We start from the raw sequence: 22,530 nt of genomic DNA, 5'->3' as shown, positions 1-22,530 counted from the left end.
TAGCTATTAGACTTATCCAAGTGGGAGACTGTTGGATTAGGTGTCTAAGCCCATAAATATCTTGGTATGTACTTGACCCGATTGTGAGCATGGTCCTTTTGGGTTGCCTTCACCATAGCAACTAATAGCCTAAGTATAAAAGGAACCCTTGGCAAGCCAAAAACGTCTCTAACCTTCTAAGAGAAACCCTAGGACGTTTTTGGTGCCTCTCCCTCTCTCCTTGTTCATCTTGTTGCATATGGTTTTTCTGACTCCATTAGAGGTGCAACATTTGAGGCACTAGGCTTTCAGAAGTCAATTGCAAGAAGGATTCAGATTGTTATTGCAACATAACAATCAAGGTAAGATCTAAACCCTATTCTTATGTTAGTATCGTTTTTCATATGCTAGATCTAGGGTTTATGAGCTTTGGATGATTATAGCATGTATATTAGACAAACTAGATCCAAATATTTAGGGTTTGCATGTACACCATAGGATTGTTGTAGTGCTCAAAACCCATCAGGATCCCCAATACCTTCCATGTTTCGCAGCTTCAGAAGTATGCAACTGATGATTCGGTGGTTGTACCTTTGGATGACATTTAGGTTGATTATCGCCTGAATTATATTGAGAGACCAGTGGCGATCTTGGATCGAAAGACTAGGGCATTGCGCAACAAAGTGGTATCTTTGGTTAAGGTTCAGTGGCAACATTAGAAGGGTTCCGAATGGAAGTGAGAACCCAAGTTAGAAATGAAGGAGCATTACCCTGAATTGTTTACAGCAGCGGACTTTGAGGACAAAGTTTATTTCAAGTGGGGGGAGAATTGTAACATTCAGTTCAGGTGAAGAATTTTTAGGTTTTAAAACTCTAAGGTTTGACCCTACTCGCGACGTGAGATCTTGTATGTCACGTGGTGAGGAGGTTGGGTGCAGCCGTGTATCACCTTTGGGCTCACGACGTGAGGTTATCCAGAGAGAAAATCCTGATTTTGGGGGTCTTATTCCATATTTAAATGAAGTGAGGTCTAGGGTTACCCAACACTCAACCCCCATCACCTCCTAGCAATCCCTTTTGAAACCCTAGCACTCATAATTGATCTTGAGCTCATTTGTGGTGATTTTAGCCAATGAGACGAAGAAGAACAACATCTAGTCCATCATTTCTGCATTCAGGTCTCTCCATCAAGCATCCTCACACCTTCTGGACCTTTTGTGAGTTTTAAGGTCATTGCTTCATGAGTTTATAAGCTTAGATCTAGGTTTTTATGCTTAAATCCTTCATATCCAAGATGATGTAGTGGTTAGTCCATAAAGTTGCCATCTTTATGGATCTCCAGTGTCCCTTGAGTGTTATAGATGCTAGATCTGGAATATGGTGGAGTTTTATGACTCTTGCATGAGATTTGGTGTCATATTCTCATTTTGCACTTTAGTTAGTGTGTGGGACATGCATTGGACATGCATGTCTATAAAGCCACAATTTTTATGATGTTTTGGAGTGAATAAGACAATAGGAAAGATTTGGTTGCTTTGGCCAAAAATGGATTAAGAGCTTCGTTAAGAACTTCTGTCCAGGGGCGTCCTAACGATGTGAGACCCTGGATGTCACGACGTGAGGATGGTAATCCTCGACTGTTTTAGACTTATTAGGTCACGACGTGAACATTAGAGGTCATGGCGTGACTAGTGGATTATGGACCTTCGAGTATGGATTAATTTTGACCTTGACCAAGTTTGACCTAAGGGTATTTTGGGTATTTGATTTGTATTTGAGCGTGGTCACTATTTGATGAATAGGTGACCGGTAGGGCATATATTTCGAGCAGTATTTTGGCATTGATCTTTTCAGTCCGAGAGGTGAGTTCTCCTCATTGTAATTGTGGGTCTAAGGCACCAAGGCCAGCCCGTAGGCATAGGATTTGGCATCCTGATTTATTGATATACATATTATGCTGAATACGCGATAGAACTGTATGACTATATGATGATTACTGATACACGCTAGACTAGTAGATTTGTAGAGCTATCTATATTTATTGGTTATATGATTAACTGTTTGATGAGAATATCTGTTATCTGTATATGTGGACATTTTGGGATTGAGACTGTGTTGCTTTGTGCTCCCAGTCAACAAATCGGACAATCCAACCGGGAGGTTGTAGGATGGGGTAATCCAACCGGGAGGTTGTGGACCCATTACGTTACATGCATGGCAATCCAACCGGGAGGTTGTGGGCCAGGGTAATCCAACTGAGAGGTTGTGGACCCAACATGCATTTGTATATTTATTTGATTGTATTATGTGGTACTTTGGGGGAATTCATTAAGCTTTGGCTTACGATTTCAGTTGATTGTTTCAGGTACTTCTGAGGATCGTGCGCAAGAGAAGCCTGATCGTGCATATCTTCTGGGTTTCATGATATTGGATTTTGGGACATCTTGATTATGATTAAAAACTTTTGAAACTTGGGTTATTTGTAAACATTTTTTTAATGGGCTAGTTTTGAAAAGTATTAAAGTTTTATGAAATTTATGGGATGTTACATGAACTTTAGAAAAATCGTACAATTTTGTTTATAATAATTTTTTTTGATTAAAATACAAAATTTATTACCAACAAGGACCATTTATTTCATGTTTATTCTGCTATTGGACCAATTTTGTAACTGTTTACTGCCACGGGGAACATTTTTCTAATAAAATGTGCCATAATGACCATTTATGTAACATTTTATTAAATGATCATTTTTTTGTCATGATTTTCCAAACACATATTATAATTTATTTTATTACTTATGTTTTAAATTATTACACTTTCAAAATATACCCATAATATCATCATACTTTTGAAAATGTACTTTTAATACCAAAAAAGTATAGAAAATTATACAGTTTCATTTATAATAAAGTTTTCTGACTAAAATACCAATTTTATTACCAACATGGACCTGTTATGTCATGTTTTTTCAACCATAGGACTAGTTACAAACTGTTAACTACCATAAGGATCATTTTGTATTAATTCTGCCACATGGACCATTTATGTAACATTTTATTAAAGGATTCTTTTCGTCATGATTTTCCTGACACATAGCATAACTTTTTGTATTACTGATATTTTAAACCATTACATTTTCGAAATATACCCATAATATCATCATACTTTTGAAAATATACTTTTAATAGCAATAAACTTTAGAAAATCATACACTTTTGTTTATAATAAAGTTTTTTTTAACTAAAATACAAAATTTATTACCAACTAGGACCATTTATGTCTGCTTTTATCTGGTATCAATGTTAAAACCTAAACTACTATCAGTGAAGTTTTTGGAGTTCAAATAAAACGCAAAGTTGTTATAATAAATTTCAATAGTGCATCAAAGTACCCTAATTCGTTTATGTTTTTAGTAATTCAATATTAATTGAATCAAGCTAAGTATTCATATGTTTAACAGTATTTAAATCCAATCATATGATACATAAATGAAGAATGGGATGATGATGACATCTGATTAATGAATCATTTAATGCTACAAAATGATTTTAGCATTAACCTTGAAGAAGCTTTGGCAGAGGAAATCAAGTAGCAGATCGCGATGGACTAGAAACAACTTGAAACAACTTGAAACAAGTAAGCAATTCTAGAGTTTCCATGGAATCCGTCATCATCAATCATTGGAAGTTGAGATCGTTGAGAAACACAAGCCGAAGAAGACGATGAAGAGTGTGGGGAAGCTTCTTGATATAACTAAATCCACGCAAGTGTTATGACTAAAAAAATGATGCTCGGAATAACCAAAAGTTTCCAAATCATCTACACATTCTTGGATTTTGAAAACGATGAATATGAAACAGGTGTTACCCTTTTCATCATAGTATCTTCTACTATCTCCACTTCATAGGATAGATTCATGGTGATGTGCATATAGACAAATAGACATAGGTGAAAACTTAATGGGTACTTCAATGGAGATGGGTGTAGTGCTTGAATCTCTAAAAATCATATTTATTAGAAAATAAATTTTGTTTTTTAACCGCAAGTAATGTTTGACATGTCACAAACAAAGCTAGACTAAGAAATCTTATACTAACAAAGTTTTTAAACAAAACCTCACCATCAAATAAGCTAGAAACTCATAAGCTTATATATTCAAAATAATTTATAAATCTTTGATTTTTCATTACTATTTTAAATTATCAATAATATTTTTATTCTTAACTTTGGTTTTCACAGGTTTTATCCTATCGATGTCTATTTAACATATTAAAAGTAGCATCTCTAATAAATCAAAATCTTTTTGCCACATGTCACCTTCTCCTTCATTTGGACACATGACATTTTCATGAATTTTTGAAAATTTTATTTTCCACTTGTTATTTTATTGTATTTTTTATTTTATTAAATTAAAATTCCACATTTAATATGTAAGGTAATATATATGTAATGTATTTATTAGAAAGAGTTTATATATATATATATATATATATATATATATATATATATATATATAATGTATTCAACGTATTAAAGCTTCATTAATTTTAATAATTTAAAAATTTTCTCATTTTTCTTATAAATTCAAGCTTGTCAAATTGTTAAAATTTCATATTTTGTTTTAAATAAACCCATGTAATACATGGGTCTCACACCTAGTAATATTATAAATGACAATTTTCAGAAAATAGAATGCTATAGTGTTTTTCTTTTTTATCTGTGGTTTCAATGGGTATTAACTAGTCTCTATAATAAATAAATGTTAATTAAATTTTACAATTAAGGTTTATAATATTCCTTCCTAAAACTCGTATGATGCATTCAATGAATCTTATAATTATTGTTTACAATAAATAAATATTAGTTAATTTTTTTAAAAAATATTATTTGGTGAGTCCACAATGACGCACTGTAAAATGATGATATCCTGGTCATAACCACACAATATCTTTTTCATCCGAGTTCGCATAAAGCAAGGGGAGTCCATATGGCCTCAGTGTTAATTTTGAGAAGACAAAACTACAAAATTGGTCCCCGCGGTTTGCAAAAAACTTTTGATGGGGTCCAAAAACTTTCCAAATTGCATAAAAAGTCCAAAATCAAAAGTTTTCTTTGGTTTTGGTCCTAAAAAAGATGAAAGGACTATTTTTCCCTTATTATTTCTTTTTCACATTTTTTTATTTACTTATATATTTTAATAATTAAAAAAAAAAGAAAAAAGAAAACACCCTACCCCACACCCATCAACGGTACCTTCCTCCCATCTCTCTCTCTCTCACACACACACACACACACACACACACATCTTCTTCGTCCTCCTTCTTCACCAACGACTACATGTCCTCCATCCTTTGTCCACCATCTTCATAATTGACTTGCATCCTCCTCCCTCTCCATCCGTCACCTACATCATCTTAATTCCCCATTGTGACCTAAAGTTAATATATGTGAATTTGGAGAGATCAGCCATGGCTAACCATCAAGATGAAAATCGGATTAGCCATAGCCGACCGTCAAGATCAAAATCTGTCCATCCTAATTGCCACTCACAACTTGTATATTCACCATTGACATCATCAGAGATCTTGCTGGTAATCTAAACAAACTGATCTCTTGTTTCTCTCTCACTCGTCCATCAAAATCTGTCCAGACTCTTCCTCCTCCCCCTCCATCTACCACATATTTCAGTTAGTAACTAGCAAAACCAGAAAAGATATTACAGATCGATAATTATAAGTTTAAAAACCAAACCTAAATCTCAAAATCTGTTCATTAAAAATATGTGGACTCCATTCCTTTGGAGAAAAGCGACCGGTCATCAGAGAACATAGAACGGTGGAGAAGGGAAGAGGGGAAATGGTTGTTAGATGTAATTAGGATGCACTATGATCGAGATCCTCACAAGAAAGCAAACGTGGAAAGACAGGGGGAGTAGAAACCCTCCGTCAAATCGGGTATTATGAGGAATCCATGGAAAAGAAGAGGGGGAATAAGGGGTTTTTTCGATAGGAAGGAGGGAGTTATGAAGTGCCGATGAGGGTGGCGTGAGCCGTCGGAAGAGATGAAGTTGAGGTGGGTGATTTCGTTTGGGATGAGAGAGAGAAAGGGTAGGTGATTCCCTTTTTTTAAATTATTAAAGGGGGTGGGATTTTATTATTTATTTTGTTATGATTATTTAAATATTTAAACAAATAAAAATATAAAACATAAATGATAAGGGTAAAATAGTCTTTTCAAATTCATCAGGGACCAAATTCACAAGAAGTTTCTGATTTTAGGACCAAATTCACGAGAAACTTTTGATTTTGGATCTTCCATGCAAGCTGGAAAGTTTTTGGACCCTATCCAAAGTTTTTTGAATACCACAGGGACCAATCTTGCAGTTTTGTCTTTTGAAAAAAAAAGACAAAATTGCAAAAACGGTCCCTGTGGTATGCAAATTTTTCGGGTTTTAGTCCAAACCCCGAGTTTTTTGGATTCATGGTCCTTTGGAGTAGTTTGTATGTGAAAATAGTCCCTCCGAAAATTGAAATGACTATAATACCCTTGGGGTATTTATTTTCCATTTTTCTTTCATTTATTTTTAAATCTAATACTATTTTATTTATTTTAATAATTAAAAAAATAAGAAGGCTCTCTCTCTCTCTCTCTCTCATGTTTGTGTCGATTCCAAAGAAACCCAAATCCAAAAAAAAACAAGTTTATGCATGTGCTTTTTCTTTCAATTCTTCCCTCTCGTTGCTTTTGCTCACATCCACTTCCATTACAACCATCAGAAAGAAAAAATCGTAGACCACTGTGGAAACTGGTCTGTCTGAACACCATCACCATTTTTCAATTGCAGATCGATTGGTGCACAACTATGTTAAAATTGATTCACTCCAGTAAAATCACACCCCTCATTCTCTTGCAACGGATCGATTTCACATGTAATCCACAAGAACAACCATGAAATTAGGGAAGAGCTGAGTAGGAGGAGGATATAAGCTACCAGAAACCACATCAAGATTTCTAAAAAATGTTATGTCACAAGTTTCATTTTGATTACTTTAGAAGCGGAAAATAACGAACCTGTAGCCTAAGAACTCTTAAAAAAAAATTGATTTCAAACTTCAACTCTAAGAAATCGTAGTTTTTTTTTTTTTTTTTTTTTTTTTTTTTTTTTTTTTTTTTGCAGAAATCAAGTTTTTTTTTGCAGAAATCAAAAATTGATCTTCGTTTCATCACTTTGTAGAAAATCGCGTAGAACATCAATTTCACCAATGGAATTAGGTTGAACTTGTGTGTTGATCTCTGTTTGCATAAATTTCTTGTCCGAGAATAATGATTATTCTTGTTTGATTGGTGAATGTCGAGAGTGAAGAAGGATACATGAGTTGTGATGTTGGTTTCAATTGGATTCTCATCTAGGGTTTGGGATATCTGGTTTGTTATTTTTACTCTAACTTTGGGGGAGACGGAATTGATCCTTGAAATTGGGAAGGTAAGATGAGAAGAAGGAAGACAAGTTGTTATAGATTAATTGGGTAGTGTGGATGAACAAGAAGATGATTCCATGTTCTTCTTTCATCATGAGAGAGAGAGAGAGAGAGAGAGAGAGAGAGAGAGAGAGAGAGAGAGAGAGAGAGAGAGAGAGAGAGAGAGAGAGAGCCTTCTTATTTTTTTAATTATTAAAATAAATAAAATAGTATTAGATTTAAAGAGAAATGAAAGAAAAATGGAAAATAAATACTCCAAGGGTATTATAGTCATTTCAATTTTCGGAGGGACTATTTTCACATACAAACCACTCAAAAAGGACCATGAATCCAAAAAACTCGGGGTTTGGACTAAAACCCCAAAAATTTGCATACGACACGAACCATTTTTGCAATTTTGTAAAAAAAAAAAAGCTTTTTAGATTTTTATTTTTGTGACATGTAGGATGGAAAAAGTTTAGTCTATAAAATAGTTAAGTCCCCATCTTTGGGACCCACAACCCAAAAATACCCAAAAACTTTATGAAAGTATCGATTTTCGAACAAGTCTGCTTCGGATTTTAGTTTTTAGTTTTTACATCCGTAATCTGGATCGATAAACCCCTTCGGCACAATTCTCTTACTCGATCAGGTAAATTATTTCACAAGTACATCTCGATTTTGTGCGTGGTTGTTTATACGTGATTTGAGACAATTTGGATATTCATGCGTGATCACATCGTTTTCTCGTTTTAACTCGTGACCAGTGCGATAGAACCGTAATCACTTACTTTACTTTTAATTTCGTCGATACGAAACCCTAATTTTTTCTGCAAATTGTTCATTACATATTTGAGATACATATTTGAGAGCAGTTGTGTCCTGTTCTCTTATAAACTTGGAATTGGTCCATTTTAGTTTTATATGGTGCTGATTTGTTAGATTTCATGTTTCCATTATATTAGCTTAGTTTAGTTTTTTTTTTTTATTTATTTATTATTATTATTATATATTTTCTTACATTTTGGGTTTTCAAGTTAAGGTTTGACATGTACTTGTGTACAAATCGTCAAATCCATATATGATCACCAGTGCGACAGTGAAATAGTTGTCTTAGCTTAGTATTTTGTCCTAACGTTCTTTTTAATACAATGGTTTTGTTTTTTTCATTTGCGTAATTGGTCATGAATTTTGTAATGATATGAAACTGATTATGATTATACTAATAAAGTGGTTTTAATTGATTTGTTGGATTAATGTTTGAATATAGTAGTTAAGTTTCATGTAAGCTTTAGATAATTACAAGAATCATTGTTATTTGAGAAGGGAGTCTTTGTATATATATGTGTATGCAACTCTTGTATCTTATGTGGAATTTTTATTTAGCAAGGTGTCAAATGTTTATTTTTCTTTTGCCAGTGTAGCAATGGCTAAGACAAGGAGTATGACTAGAAATCAGAAGCAAGGTGTCAAATGTTTATTTTTCTTTTGCAAGTGTAGCAATGGCTAAGACAAGGAGTATGACTAGAAATCAGAATCATGATGATGGATCTAGCACTAAGAAGATCAAGACTTGGGATAATGGTGGTGTGGCACCTTGGTTAGACCTTAACCATGATGTGCTCTTTTTAGTTATGATGCGACTTGGAATTGTTGATTTTTTTGCATTCAGTGGAGTTTGTAAGTCTTGGAGATCGCTCTCACTCTCTAACAAGAAAAGGTTTATGGCATCGAAACCACCCATATTGATGCGTATCTCTACTCGTGGTAATGAGAAAGAGTGTTGTTTAAAGGACTTTGAAGGAAGAAAACTCAAAACCATAATTCCCCATTCTGAAAGGTAGGACCTATTTTGGATTAACTTGTGGTTACTTGATTATGTATGGGAGGGAAACCGAGGACTTCTGGCTTGTGAATCCTATCACCAGGCATGAATTTCATTTCCCTCATGCCCCCTTCTATTTCTATAGTGTTGAATTAGGATTCTGTGGTATCCTTGTCTTTTCATCTTCAATATCAAGATGGGTGTTTGTTATCTCAAGGAGATGCACCTGTCGAATATGGTTTCCTATAGCGGGTGAAGGAGCATGGAATCATGTGTCTTCCACTTCCGACATCCTTGATATACATGCTCTCAAGGGGAAGATATATACCTTACACACTGTTGATCATTATTCATGGAAAGTAGGACATTTATGTGAAATGAGACTGAATCCAGCGCCCAAACTGACGTTACTCAAAATCAATAATTTTTTTAAAGGAAGATAACTATTACTCAATGTTTGTAAGTTCAGGAAAACCTTTATGTGATGATGGAAACTTATTCCAAACATTCTTCGTATAAGGTTCATGAACTGGATTTTGGTGAAATGAAATGGGTGCCATTTGAAGAGACAAGTGATGAATATGATTTTTTTTATAACCACTCGGAGCCTAGTGCTGCTGTTAAACAAGAGTCGTGGGTTGACCCTCCGTCACCAAACATGAAATATTATGTTACCAATAAAAGCGAAAAAGGCAAGTTCTTTTATGCGAATATGTGGTACTTCCCTCATGAATGTATGAATGTTGATCTCTTACATGAGTGATGACTTGTTAGCACTCTTATTTTTGTTTTTTATACTTTCATATGTTGAGAACTTCCACCGGTGGATTTGCATTTGTCAATTTATTGTTTGGTTGTTACTCACCTTTTGCTTCAAGTCTCCTCTATTTTCAAATGTTTGATTAGTGCATGATGTGTAACATATTGGCATGTTGTTGTTTTGCGGATGAAGGATATTTTGTATGTCTTTTGGTGTAAATTGCAAATGTTATGACGAGAGTGGTGGTGGCAACCCTGATAGTGATCTTGGACGTAATATTTTTGCCATTATTTATTATGATTTTACTTATTATTTAAGTGTAGTTTTTTAATGACTCGTTCAACTTATAGTTCATAATGTTTATCTCACTATGATTCTTTGTTGAAACTTTAATTGGTCAAAAGGTGGGTTTATGTTGGATGAGATTGTTTTTGACACCTTTAGAATTTAGAATCGTATCTTTCCTTATAATTTGTAATCTCTTTAATGTTTTTTACTTTTTCGTTCACTTTATATCGTCTCCTACACTCACACGATTATTTTGATGGGCAAGATGGATCTTTGAGTATAGCTAATAATAACATTATTATGAAACAATCAATCATTTGAAAAGCGAAACAAACAACTTTATTTTTATGGTTCTAATAGAATTTTTTAATTGTATAATGATTTTATTAGATGCCACTTACTACCTGGAAGCTGGATTTTATGCTAATAAAAACGTATTAATTTGGATCCTTTCTTTTGATATCCACAGTTATAAATGAGTTGAAGAATTCCAGATTTTTCTTGCTACCGAATGACTTGTGTATTCATCTGCAGAAATTGTAAAACCAGTAGCAACATGTGCTAAACATATCATCTGATTATGAGACTTTTGCTGCAACTTTTATATTTATTTTTATTTATTTATTTATTTTTGTTTTTGTATGCCGTGGTTCATGGCAATCATATCAAACAAAAGAACAATTCTTTGTGAGACATTAAGTTCCTTATAAATTTTCTTGAATTGCCTAAAGTAGGTGATCAAGATCATATCTTGTTGATCTGGTCTGCCGGGATCAAATCCATTCCACTTCAAATCGTTAACACCTTCCAATTTAACTATATACATAACAAGAAAAAACTTGTTTGCCTCAGCACCATATAGATTTGGACATAAATCTTTCAAAATGATGTCACCACACCAACAATCTTTCGAGAAATATGTTTTATCCCCAATGCCAACCAACCTCTTGACAAATCAGCCAACACAGCCCCTTTGTCCAATAAATCATTAACAATTTGAGAGATGCTAAGCCACACACCTTTAATAGAGATTTTAGCGAGAGGTATCCCATCCATCTACGTAATATTATGAATCGGTTTTATGCAAAAAAACCAAAATGAATCAAACCTGTTTTTAAGCCGTCACCACCATTTGGCGAGGAGAGACAAATTAGCCTCGTTAAGACATCCAACTCCAAGCCCACCATATTTTTTTTAGTTTCATTACTATGTCCCAAGCAACCAAGTTTATGTTCCTAATGGTTTCATCACCACCCCATAAGATTCGTCTTCTAACGTAATCAAGCAAGATAATAACCTTTTTAGGTGATCTAGCTAAAAGAGAAAAATAATAAAAAGGCAAGCTACTAAGCACCGTGTTCACGATATTTAGGCTCCCTCCAAACGAAAGAGTCTTCGATTTCCATTTGGATAATTTGTTCTTAAACTTGTCAACAACCGGGCTCCAATTCTTAGCAAGTTTCATATTAGCTCCCACCGGAAGACAAAGATATGTGAAAAAAAAGCAGGATCACACTTTAAAATGTTGGCGAATCTATTCACTTTCAACTCCATATACTTTACTCTTGTGCAAATTCACCTCCTCATCATCGACATCATCGACACCAACCGGGCTCCAATCTATTCACCTCCTCATCATCGACACCAACCCCATATACTTTACTCTTGTGCAAATTCACTTTCAACTCTGAGGAAATAAAAAAAACAGCAAAGAAGTCTATTCAGATTAGCAAAGTAAATCTCCGACCAGTCACCAAAGAATGCCACATCGTCAACGTACATATGATGTGAAATAAAGATGTCAATGTTTGGGAGAGAAAGCCCATGAAAATAGTGAAGGTAGATAGGCGCCTCCATGGATACATGAAGACCCTTCATAGCTATAATAAACAGAAAATGAGACAATGGATCTCCTTGCCTACACCTCGACTAATATCAAATTCTTTCATCGACGAGCCGTTGACTAACATGGAAGCTCTACTAGAGGAGAGACAACCACTAATCCATCTTCTCCACTTTCACCAAAAATTCATTTTGGTCCATAATCGATTTGAAGAACTCCCAACTTCACGAGTCAAATGCCTTATCAAAATCAACTTTAAAAATAAAAGATTATTTCTTCTAACGATCTTGTCGAACACCTTCTTCAAACGATTAACAATTACTTTCGATAACACCTTATATAAGCAACCCACAACGTTAATGGGTCTATAGTCTTTTAAATATAGAAGATCTCTAACCTTGGGAATGAGAGAGAAATGAAGAATTACATCCTTTAGCCAATACCCCCGCGCTCTCAAAGTCTTTCACAGACATAACAACATTTGATTCTATCAACTCCCAATAATGCTTCAAGAACTTAAAATTAAATCCATTTGGACTCGACGCCTTTTTACCCCACAACACCAAACCGCCTCCTTGATCCCTGCTTCAATAAAAGACTTGGTAATGGCAGCCATGTCTTCACATAGAATTTTTTTAAACCTGTTGCTGATGAGTTTAGGTCGGTTGCTTATAGGCTCATTAAACTTAACAGAAAAGAAATCCCAAATCACATTAGTAATTTTTTTTAGGATCACACGCCCATAACCCATCAATAGATAGCCCATGAATACAATTTTTTCTTTTGTTGTTGTTAACGATCCAGTGAAATTTTTTATAATTTTCGTCCCTCGTCCACCTCCCACTTCAACTGATCTTTCTGTTTGAGATCCATCATGTGCATCAAGTCTATCTCTAACACTCTTCAAAACTAAGAGGTAGATTTTGAGATATATATAGGACTTTTGATTACCTAATAAATGTAAAAAACCGAAAATGATGAAAGGTATGATTATGCTTTTAATTTTTGACAAAATTGCAAATTTGGTCCCCATGGTTTATCAAAAATTGGGACTTTGGTACAAAATATTTTGGAGTTGCACGACTAGTCCATAATGTTTCATTTGTTGTGTCTTTGGTCCAATTTGTTTTGAACATTTTTAAAATAACAATTATGCCCTTGCTCTTTTCTTTTCCATTTATGTATTTATAAGAATATAAAAAATAAAAATCCCACCCACCCTTACTATCCTACCACACCACCACTTCTTTAACATATTTTGCTTCTCTATCTACTCTAAACACCACCATAATAAAGGGCCGTAAAAACCTAAAAGTTGCTGCCACCACCACCTGCCAAAAAATAATAAGGCAACCCCACCACCTAGCAGAAAATCAGAACACAAACACAAACAACATCTTCATGTCACCTTTTGTAACCTTAGTGCCACCTTCTCCGGAGCTCAATCTCTCTACGAACACCATCCAACGCCGCCATGAACAAATATCTCCAGCAATGAACAAATATCTCTGGCGAAGAACATATCTAAACCGTGAAGGATGAAGAACATATATAAACTAAGAACTCTGAGCTACGGTTTGCAAACCCTAAACCATTGAAACTGAGAGCAAATGTCGATGTTGCAGATAATGTGAAAGTGTGAGGCAATGGCTGGTTGCAGAACTGACGACGTTGCCGACCTACGCTGGAGGTGGAGATAGTAGGTTCAAATCTGCAATGACGACAAAGGTGATGAAGGTGGTTTGGATGGACTAGCGAAGTTCGGAGGAGCATGGATGGATCTGGAATGAGATCAGCGGATGTTCGGCGGGTGACGACAGAGATCTGGATTTATACATGGTGAGCCCTATGGTGCTTCCGGAACTGAGGTGCCTAAGGCTTCTGGCGAATCTGAAGAAGTGAGAAGCACCACGACCTCTCTCTGATGGTGGTGGTCTAATTTTCCAAATCTGAACTACAGCTAAGAAATATTCAATGACATGTGCATATTTTAATCATGTATTGCGTGCATATTTCTAATACTTTTAGCTATAATTAAGTTTATTTTGAGACATAAGGTACTTATTATGTTTGAAATTTGTTTTGTAGTAGCAAAGACATGCTCGAGATGAAAAGGAAGAAAACAAGGAGCTGGAAGCAGGAAAATGTGGGCTAAGTAAAAAAAGAAGACAAAGGAAGCTTAAAAACTGGAGTACACGACGTGGTGATCACCAACCACGACGTGATAAATGAAAACTTTGCGATCATTAAACTGACTTGGAGAATACTGGATTTCATATAAGATCACGGAGTGGTGCTTATTCACCATGCCGTGGTGATCATATTTATGGAAACTATATATATTCGAACATTAGGTCGAAAGAGGGGACTTCTAGCTGATTTTATGAGGAGGATTACGACAAAAACCCTCTGGAAAATCATGGGAAGATCAAAAATCGATTGGAGCTCAAGAATTGAAGACTTCTAGTAGAAATTTACATAGATCTATTCGGTTTGCTAAGAATTACTCATGTCTAGTCTTATTTACATGAATTTTGTGTCGTTTTTTTGTTATGATGACATGCTAAAAACCTAATACTTCTGTTTGGTGAAGATGAACCTGATCCTTTTGTGTTGATTTTTATTTATGGATGATTTATGTTGATTTTACTTGTGTTTGATAATTAAAACCCCTAGCATGTTGAAGTTCTATTTTATATTGATGTTTAATCAAGTTCTGTGTGATAGATGATCATTCTAGTTGCATGAATTTGTTACCTAATTGTTTATGATCATTAAATAATTAGAGTTAAGATTAATCACATCTTAGATTAGGTAATTAAAGCTAGTAACTTTAACTATGTTAGAGGGCATAATTAATCTTAATTTGTGCTTGGTTGCTTAACTTGATCATAGGAAAGTAATGACTAGATTTATCATTCATAGTCCAATTTATGGTTATATTGATTTTCTGTTTAACATGTGCTTGATCTTTGCATGGTAATTCATAAATTGATAGAACTGGGTATTTGATCATAATAACTAGTAATTTAATGACTTGGTAATTAATTTAATCCATCCACTATAAATCAACGATAAGAGAAGGGGAAATCGAAACTGAACAGAAGTACTCTTTAAATCTTGATGTAAATTCATTTTATTTACTTGTTTAGTTGTTAATTTGGTAGTAATTTGATTTAAGTTCTTCTGATCTTGCAAAATCAGTAAAAAAAAACCCCCACTTTAAGTTTGTTTAGTTAGTTTACTTAAAAGTAGTTATTTTATTAAATGAATTCTATTCCCTATGTTCAACACCCGACTTACCCAAGCTATTCTATAATCTTACTAGGTGCACTGCCTATAAGTGCATAATTTAGCTAAGTAGTTAGGTTTAAAAATTTAAAACTAGATAGGTATAATCTATGCACATCAAGTTTTTGGCTCCGTTTATGGGGAACGACTTATTTGATTTTTAGTTTAATTGGTTTTAGTTATTCGATCCTTTTTGTGGGGTAAAAACCGCAGAAAGTTATTTTTCGGCATTTATTTTTCTATTTGATCAGAAACCACGTCATGGACATCTTGGCCACGTCGTGGTCACATAACAATAAGTTTTTAGTTTAGTCATTTTTATTCGTTTTACATGTTTTGTTTTGTTTTGTTTTTATTTCAATAATTTATGACCAGAGGATCCAGAACTACCATAATTGCACCACTTGAAGATCCCGCATCAGTCTTCCACAAGAAGAAATAATAAAAAAGGTTGACGAATCAGCTATCACTTTCGAATCTGACATGTATGGTCACTTTGAGAAGACTCCAAATAAGAAAGAAGTAGGATACGAGCTAGAAACCAAAGACGATTAAGAGGATGACATAAAGAGTGAATTAGAAGAAATGGCGGACATCACCAGAATGACTATGGAAGATTACAAAAAGTGGATCTGTGAGGATAATGGACCAGGACTTGTACCACCAGAAATTACGATTTCAACAAACTTTGAGCTTAAGGGACATATTCTCTCGATGCTAAAAAACATTCCATTTGCTGGCAAGGACTATGAAGATGCTTTCAAGCATCTTGATGAGGTGCTAGACATAGCCAACTACTTCCATGTGCCATATGTTTTAATAGATGCGATACTACTCAGGATGCTTCCAGTGACATTTACTGGGGATGAGATACTACGGTTGAAGTCACTTGAATCGGGAACAATTAGAACTTGGACCAACCTTCGTGAAGCCTTCATTGAACAATTTAGCCCTCCATCAAAGATAATCAAGAAAAGATAGCTAACTTCCAACAAGGGAGTGAGGAGTTTTTATATGAAGCTTGGGAAAGATACAAGGGATTGTTAAGACATTACCCACAACATGATTTAAACGTTGAACAAGAGGTTTCGAGTTTTCTACGATTGGGTGAATGTGACCACAAGGCAACTTCTTGATTCTCCAGGACCGATGCCAAAGAAGTACGCGACAGTGATCAATGCTTTAACTGAAGAATTCTCAAAACACCCGCGGGAGTACCACAACCCTTGTGATGATACTACTAGAAGCAAAGGAAGTAAGGATAGTGAAACCAAGAACATAGACGCAGTATGTGAAAAACTAAAGAAGATGGATCGAAGAATGACGAAAATGGATCAATCTGTACATGCCATAAGTGTGGGTTGTGACAATTGAAATGGGCCTCATTTTACCAAAGATTGTGAATGTACCACTTAATTCATTGTACTTTTCAGTTTAGGCCCTTTGGGGGTGTAAGGTTTTGTGGATTTGGTCCCTGGGGGGGGGGGGGGGTGGGCAGAATTGTCAAGTTTGGGAAAGTTGGAGTACGCTTAGCATACGTGGGCAGTTTAGAAACCCTAATTTTAGGGCTTGCACCCTACCTAAACCATAAGATAGACTATTTTTTCCTTGTTTAACCAGCCTCCATACCCTTGAAAACCCTAATTCATTCCTTAGCGTATGTGTGGTGATTTTGAGCTCTTGTGAAGCTTTCGCTGGGTGTTGTGCATCTTGAAGTGGTAGAAGAAGAAGCTTGAAGAGTCATTCTTTGGAGGAGAACCTTGAGATCCAACTTTAGAACCTTCATTTCGTGGCTTTTGAGGTATAAAGTTCAAAGCTTGTCACTTCATTTCATCGATCAATTCCTTGACTTGTTTTTGGTCATTTTAGGTCCCTTTGGTTGGTGATTGTGAGCTAAGGTCGCTTTTGGAGATTATCCTTGTAGATCTAGACACATTAAGGGTTTCTTAAGCATACAGGTGCAAACTTTATGGTGGTTTTGGTCTCATGCATGTGTTAAGTCATTTATTAAGCTCTTTTGAGCTCTAAAGCCCCATTAAGCCACGCATACATGTAAAGTTGGCAACTTTACATGATAAATGATATGGGCATATTTAGTCATATAATTCATGCATTATCTTAATACTTTATGTTGATTTTATCTCAAATATTGAAAAAAAGGTACTTAACTAGTTTAAAATTTCAATTTCAGCAACAAGGACATGCTCGGAAGGAAAAGGAAGCAGATTTAGCGATTGGAAGCTTGGAAGCTTGGAATTTGGATTTTGAAGAAACAATGCAAAATTGAAGAAGAACGCGGCGAGTTTACCCTACAACTCGATGGGTTGCTAAGAAGATTCCCGACAAAATAGTGCCTTGCCGTACACTCGATTTTAATGAAAAACTCGGTGAGTTTGGGTCCTCCAACTCAACGAGTTGAGCCTATTTTCAGAATCAATTTATAGATCGGTTTCTGTTTGAAACCCTAACGTTTGCTAGAGGCTATTAGCGACTTTTGGAGGCCAGAGACATTCTCAAGAAGCATTGGAACTTAGAATTCGACTAGAGGTTACTTTAGAAGAGATCAAATGCATTTAACCATTACTTTTCTCTTAATTATTTGTGTGAATCATGTTTGCAACATTAGATTTCGAGTTTGTGATTTTATTTGATGAAGTTATGAGCAAAAACTCCATACTTCTGTTTAGACTAGATGAACTTATGAATATGGTTTGATTAATGACTTTGGATTATATCGATTTGATTATTTATCTTGTTAAAAGAACCATATGTATTAATGATAATTATTTTTTGTTAATAACTAAGTATATTGAGTTGTATGAACATCTGCTTGATTTCTTGAATCTTATAGTTTTGTGAAAACAAGATTGTATGCCTAGTGTTGTGAACATAACCTAGGGTTAACTAGAAAATACATAAATTAATGTGTGAGCGTGTGTGATGACCAACCACATATGTGTTAATTGAACCAAACAATTTAATTAACTATTATTACAAGTATTACTTGATTCGAACTGAACACTAGGAAACTTGTTAGTTTAATCACTTGATCACTGCTTGAATTAACTTGTTTGCTAAAGGATTAGTAATAGTGAACATGAACCTAATCATATTAGAAATCAGTAATTAATGATATAGTAATCCATTGCACTAGCCACGAAATCAACCATATGAATAAGTGAATCGAATCTAAATGGAAGTCTCTTTTATCTTATTGAATCTAGTTGTCTTTTGTTTCTCTTTTAGATGTTAATTGTTCTTTGCATAAGTGTTTAAGTAATTGCTTAAGTTTCTAGTCTTGCAAAACTAGAGAAAAACCCCTTCTTAATAATTGTTTTACTTAGATAATATTAGTAGTATTTTAATTTTTTACCGTTCCCTGTGTTCGCTACCCTACTTGCCTACACTAAACTTCTAATCGATAGGTACACTGCCTTCCATGTGTTTGTTTTTGTGTTAAGTTAGTTAGGATTAAAACTAGTACATTCCACACGTATCAAGTTTTTGGCGCCATTGCCGGGGAACGGTTCTTAATAGTTAATTTTATTTACTAGTGTTATTGATCCTCTGTGTGAGATTTATCTCACATAAAGTTACAAGATTTTCTGTTTTAATTTTCTGTTTTTGCGTTGAACTCGTCGAGTGCAATTCTGAACATGATGAGTTTGTTGCGTTTCTAGTTTTGTTTTTATTTCGTTTTGTTCATTTTACGCATGATTTTCTATTTTGTTTCAGGAATTTATGACCCGAGGCTTTAGTTCTCCTATAGTACCACCCGTGGAAGATCCAGAAACAATTCTTCACAAAAAGAAGGAGAAAGCAATTGGGGTATCAAGCGGGTTTGGAACCGAAGAGAAAATTCAAGACGGGAAGGTAGAAGATTACGAGTCAGACAAACCTGAATTTGAAGAAGAAAGTGAAATCGAGCTAGGAGATGAGATGAACGACATTGCAGACATACCCATGAGGACGTACAAGAAGCGTATACGTGACAGTACTAGTCCAGGTCTTGTGCAACCCGCAATTCATGAGACAACAAATTTCGAGCTAAAAGGTCACATACTTGCCCAACTGAAGGACATCCCATTCTATGAGAAGGACCGCGAAGATGCTTATAAGCATATCGAAGAGGTCATCGACATAGCCAACTACTTTCACATTCCAAATGTGCCTTGTGAGACTGTTTTACTTTTAATGCTTCCGGTTACGTTCAAGGGAGCCGCAAAAGATTGGCTAAAATCACTACCTCCGGATCCATAACAACATGACAAAAGATGCGTAAAGAATTCATAGATCAGTTCTGCCCACCATCCAAATTAGTGAAATTGAAGAAAGCGATTGCCAACTTTGAACAAATGGGAGTAGAATCACTCTATGAGGGGTGGGAGAGATACAAGAGTTTGATAATAAATTGTCCATAAAATGACCTTAACCTGCAACAAGAGGTTTCCATCTTCTATAATGGATTAAATGTGATAACTAGGCATCTCCTTGACTCCCAAGGACCACTCATGAAGAAAGCAACAACAATGTTAAAAGAGTTGATTGAAGAATTCTCAAAGAACTCAAGAGAATATCATAACCCACGAAAGGACTCAACTCGAGGAGTGGTGAATTCAGTTTCTGATGACATGGAAACAATGATGGCTAAATTGGATAGCATGGATCGTAGGATGACAAAGACAGACCAATCCATCCATACCATCCAGGTAGGGTGTGATAATTGTAGCGGGCCTCACCTTACTAAATATTGTGACCTTGAAGAGAATGGGAACCAGAAAGTTCAAGTTTATTACTCAAGCGGGGATAGGTATGATGATGATTGGAGGAAACCTAAAAAGGAATGGCTACCATATGAAGAATACAAGAAGGCAAAGGAGGAAAAATATAGGCAAAAGGCGAGAGGTTTCTATCAAAAGGAAGAACCGGTGCAAGAAAAGAAGACGAATTTTGAAGCCATGCTTACATGTTTTGCATCCGCATCCTAGAAAAGACATGACGAGTCCGATACTGCAATAAGGGATCAAGAAAATATGATGAAAGAGCACCAAGTAATGATGAAAAGCAACTCGGACAACCTGCAAAACAATTCAAGGAAAGAACACCGGGCGGACTTCCAAGCAACACCGAGCAAAACCTGAAAGGAGCACATATAAATATTACGACGACTAGGAGTGGTAAAATAGTCACTGCTCTGGCCCCACTCCCGAATGATGATCCAAAAATGGTGTAGGAAGTAGAGAAAGAAAACTGTGAATCGCAAACAGACTACTAAACTTGGTGAGTTTAGGAGAAGAACTTGACGAGTTTTCCATCTGATGAAAAAAATAACACTCCAATTAAGCCGTATCAGCCTCCATTGCCATTTCCGAGCCGAGCTAGACAAGATGAACAGAATGAAGATTATAAAAAAAATTTCTTGGAGCACATCAAGGCCCTTCAAATTAACATTCTTTTCATTGAGGCGGTTGCACAAATGCCCACATATGCTAAATTCTTAAAAGACCTTCTCACGAATAAAAAGAAGATGGATGAGGCATCCAAGGTGGTCTTAAACGAGAATTGTTCAGCCGCAATGTTAAATAAATTGCGAAAGAAGATGGGTGACCCGAGTAGTTTGACTTTGCCATGTCAATTTGGGAATTTGGCTACAAGTTATGCATTGGCCGATTCGGGGGCTAGTGTGAATCTTTTTCCTTATTCATTATTCAAGAAGTTGAACCTTCCAGAGCCGAGACGCATTCGAATGGCGATTCATCTAGCAAACAAGACAATGATGTTTCCAAGGGGAATATGCGATGATCTATTAGTAAAAGTCGGGAAGTTCGTATTTCCATCCGATTTCATAGTGCTAGATATGGAAGATCACCAAGTGCCCATCATCCTTGGAAGACCTTTCTTAAACACCGCGTGTGCTATAGTGGACATACGAGAGTCAAAACTTACTCTTCATGTAGGAGATGATTCAGTTACATTCGGAGTTGATGGAGCCATGAAGCATTCGATGTTTAGTGATGACACAGCCTTCTAAGTGGACATTTTGGAAGAACTGATGGAAAAAGAATTGGAGGAATGGAAAGAAGACAACGAGAATTAATCCAACTTTAGCTTAGAAGATGAATTTGATGTGGAAAGAGACCTAAAGGAAATCAAGAGGCTACTTGAAGAAAGTGAATATGAAGAATTGAAAAGGCATGTTGAAAACTCAACTCAGCGAGTTGAGGAGCTCAAATCGACGTGTTGGAACGAAAATACTCGATTTGAAGGAATAACTAGTCATAACTCGGTGAGTTCTGTTGATGTACTCGACGTGTTCAGTGCTCAGAGTACGAAGTTAGAGCTCAAAACTTTGCCAGAACACTTGGAGTATGCTTTTCTGGAAGAGGATGATAAAAAACCTATGATTATAGCTTCTGACCTCACACCATCTGAAAAGGAAGACATCGTTAAGGTTTTGAAGAAAAGGAAGAATGCCATCGCATGGAAGATTACAAACATCAAAGGGATTAGCCCCTCTTATTGCTCACACAAGATCAACCTAGAAAAAGGCACGAAACCGGTAGTATAACATCAAAGGCGGTTGAACCCAAACATGCAAGACGTGGTGAAGAAAGAAGTTGTCAAGCTCTTGGATGCTGGGATAATTTACTCAATTTTTGATAGTCCATGTGTTAGTCCAGTTCAAGTAGTGCCAAAGAAAGGAGGGATGATAGTCGTGACGAACGACAAGAACGAGCTCATACCCACACGAATGGTAACCGGTTGGCGAGTGTGCATCGATTATCGAAAGCTAAACAATGCCACTTGCAAAGACCACTTTCCTCTTCCTTTTATTGATCAAATGCTTGAGCGATTATCTGGTCATTGCTATTATTGTCTCTTAGATGGATTTTCAGGTTATTTCCAGATTCCTATTGACCCAAATTATCAAGAGAAGACGACTTTCACTTGCCAAAGTGGAACATTTGCATATCGACGCATGCCTTTTGGGTTATGCAATGCGTCGACGACCTTTCAACGATGCATGACAGTGATATTCCACGACATGGTGGAGAAGTTCATGGAAGTGTTTATGGACGACTTT

The 22,530-nt window shown here is 35.6% G+C and overlaps 1 protein-coding gene and 2 non-coding genes across 3 annotated transcripts; 1 reads left to right on the top strand and 2 right to left on the bottom strand.

Annotated features, from left to right (window-relative positions):
• Window positions 1–16,409: 16,409 nt before the first annotated feature.
• LOC145117848 (small nucleolar RNA R71) lies at window positions 16,410–16,515 on the bottom strand. The gene has a single exon (XR_013712842.1). It is a non-coding gene; the product is annotated as a small nucleolar RNA R71 (small nucleolar RNA).
• A 3,253-nt stretch (window positions 16,516–19,768) lies between these two features.
• Window positions 19,769–19,875, bottom strand: LOC145118136 (small nucleolar RNA R71). The gene has a single exon (XR_013713115.1). It is a non-coding gene; the product is annotated as a small nucleolar RNA R71 (small nucleolar RNA).
• A 1,047-nt stretch (window positions 19,876–20,922) lies between these two features.
• On the top strand, window positions 20,923–21,477 carry LOC145112556 (uncharacterized). Its single transcript, XM_079048708.1, has one exon. It carries the CDS (start codon window positions 20,923–20,925, stop codon window positions 21,475–21,477), a length of 555 nt encoding a protein of 184 aa, XP_078904834.1.
• The last annotated feature ends 1,053 nt before the right edge of the window (window positions 21,478–22,530 follow it).

Source organism: Lactuca virosa, chromosome 5 (assembly GCF_052849685.1).
Source record: "Lactuca virosa cultivar CGN04683 chromosome 5, Lactuca_virosa_CGN04683_v6, whole genome shotgun sequence".
NCBI classification, from domain to species: domain Eukaryota; kingdom Viridiplantae; phylum Streptophyta; class Magnoliopsida; order Asterales; family Asteraceae; genus Lactuca; species Lactuca virosa.
The sequence above is the reverse complement of the archived record's forward strand: the minus strand, read 5'-3'. Positions and strand labels throughout refer to the sequence as shown.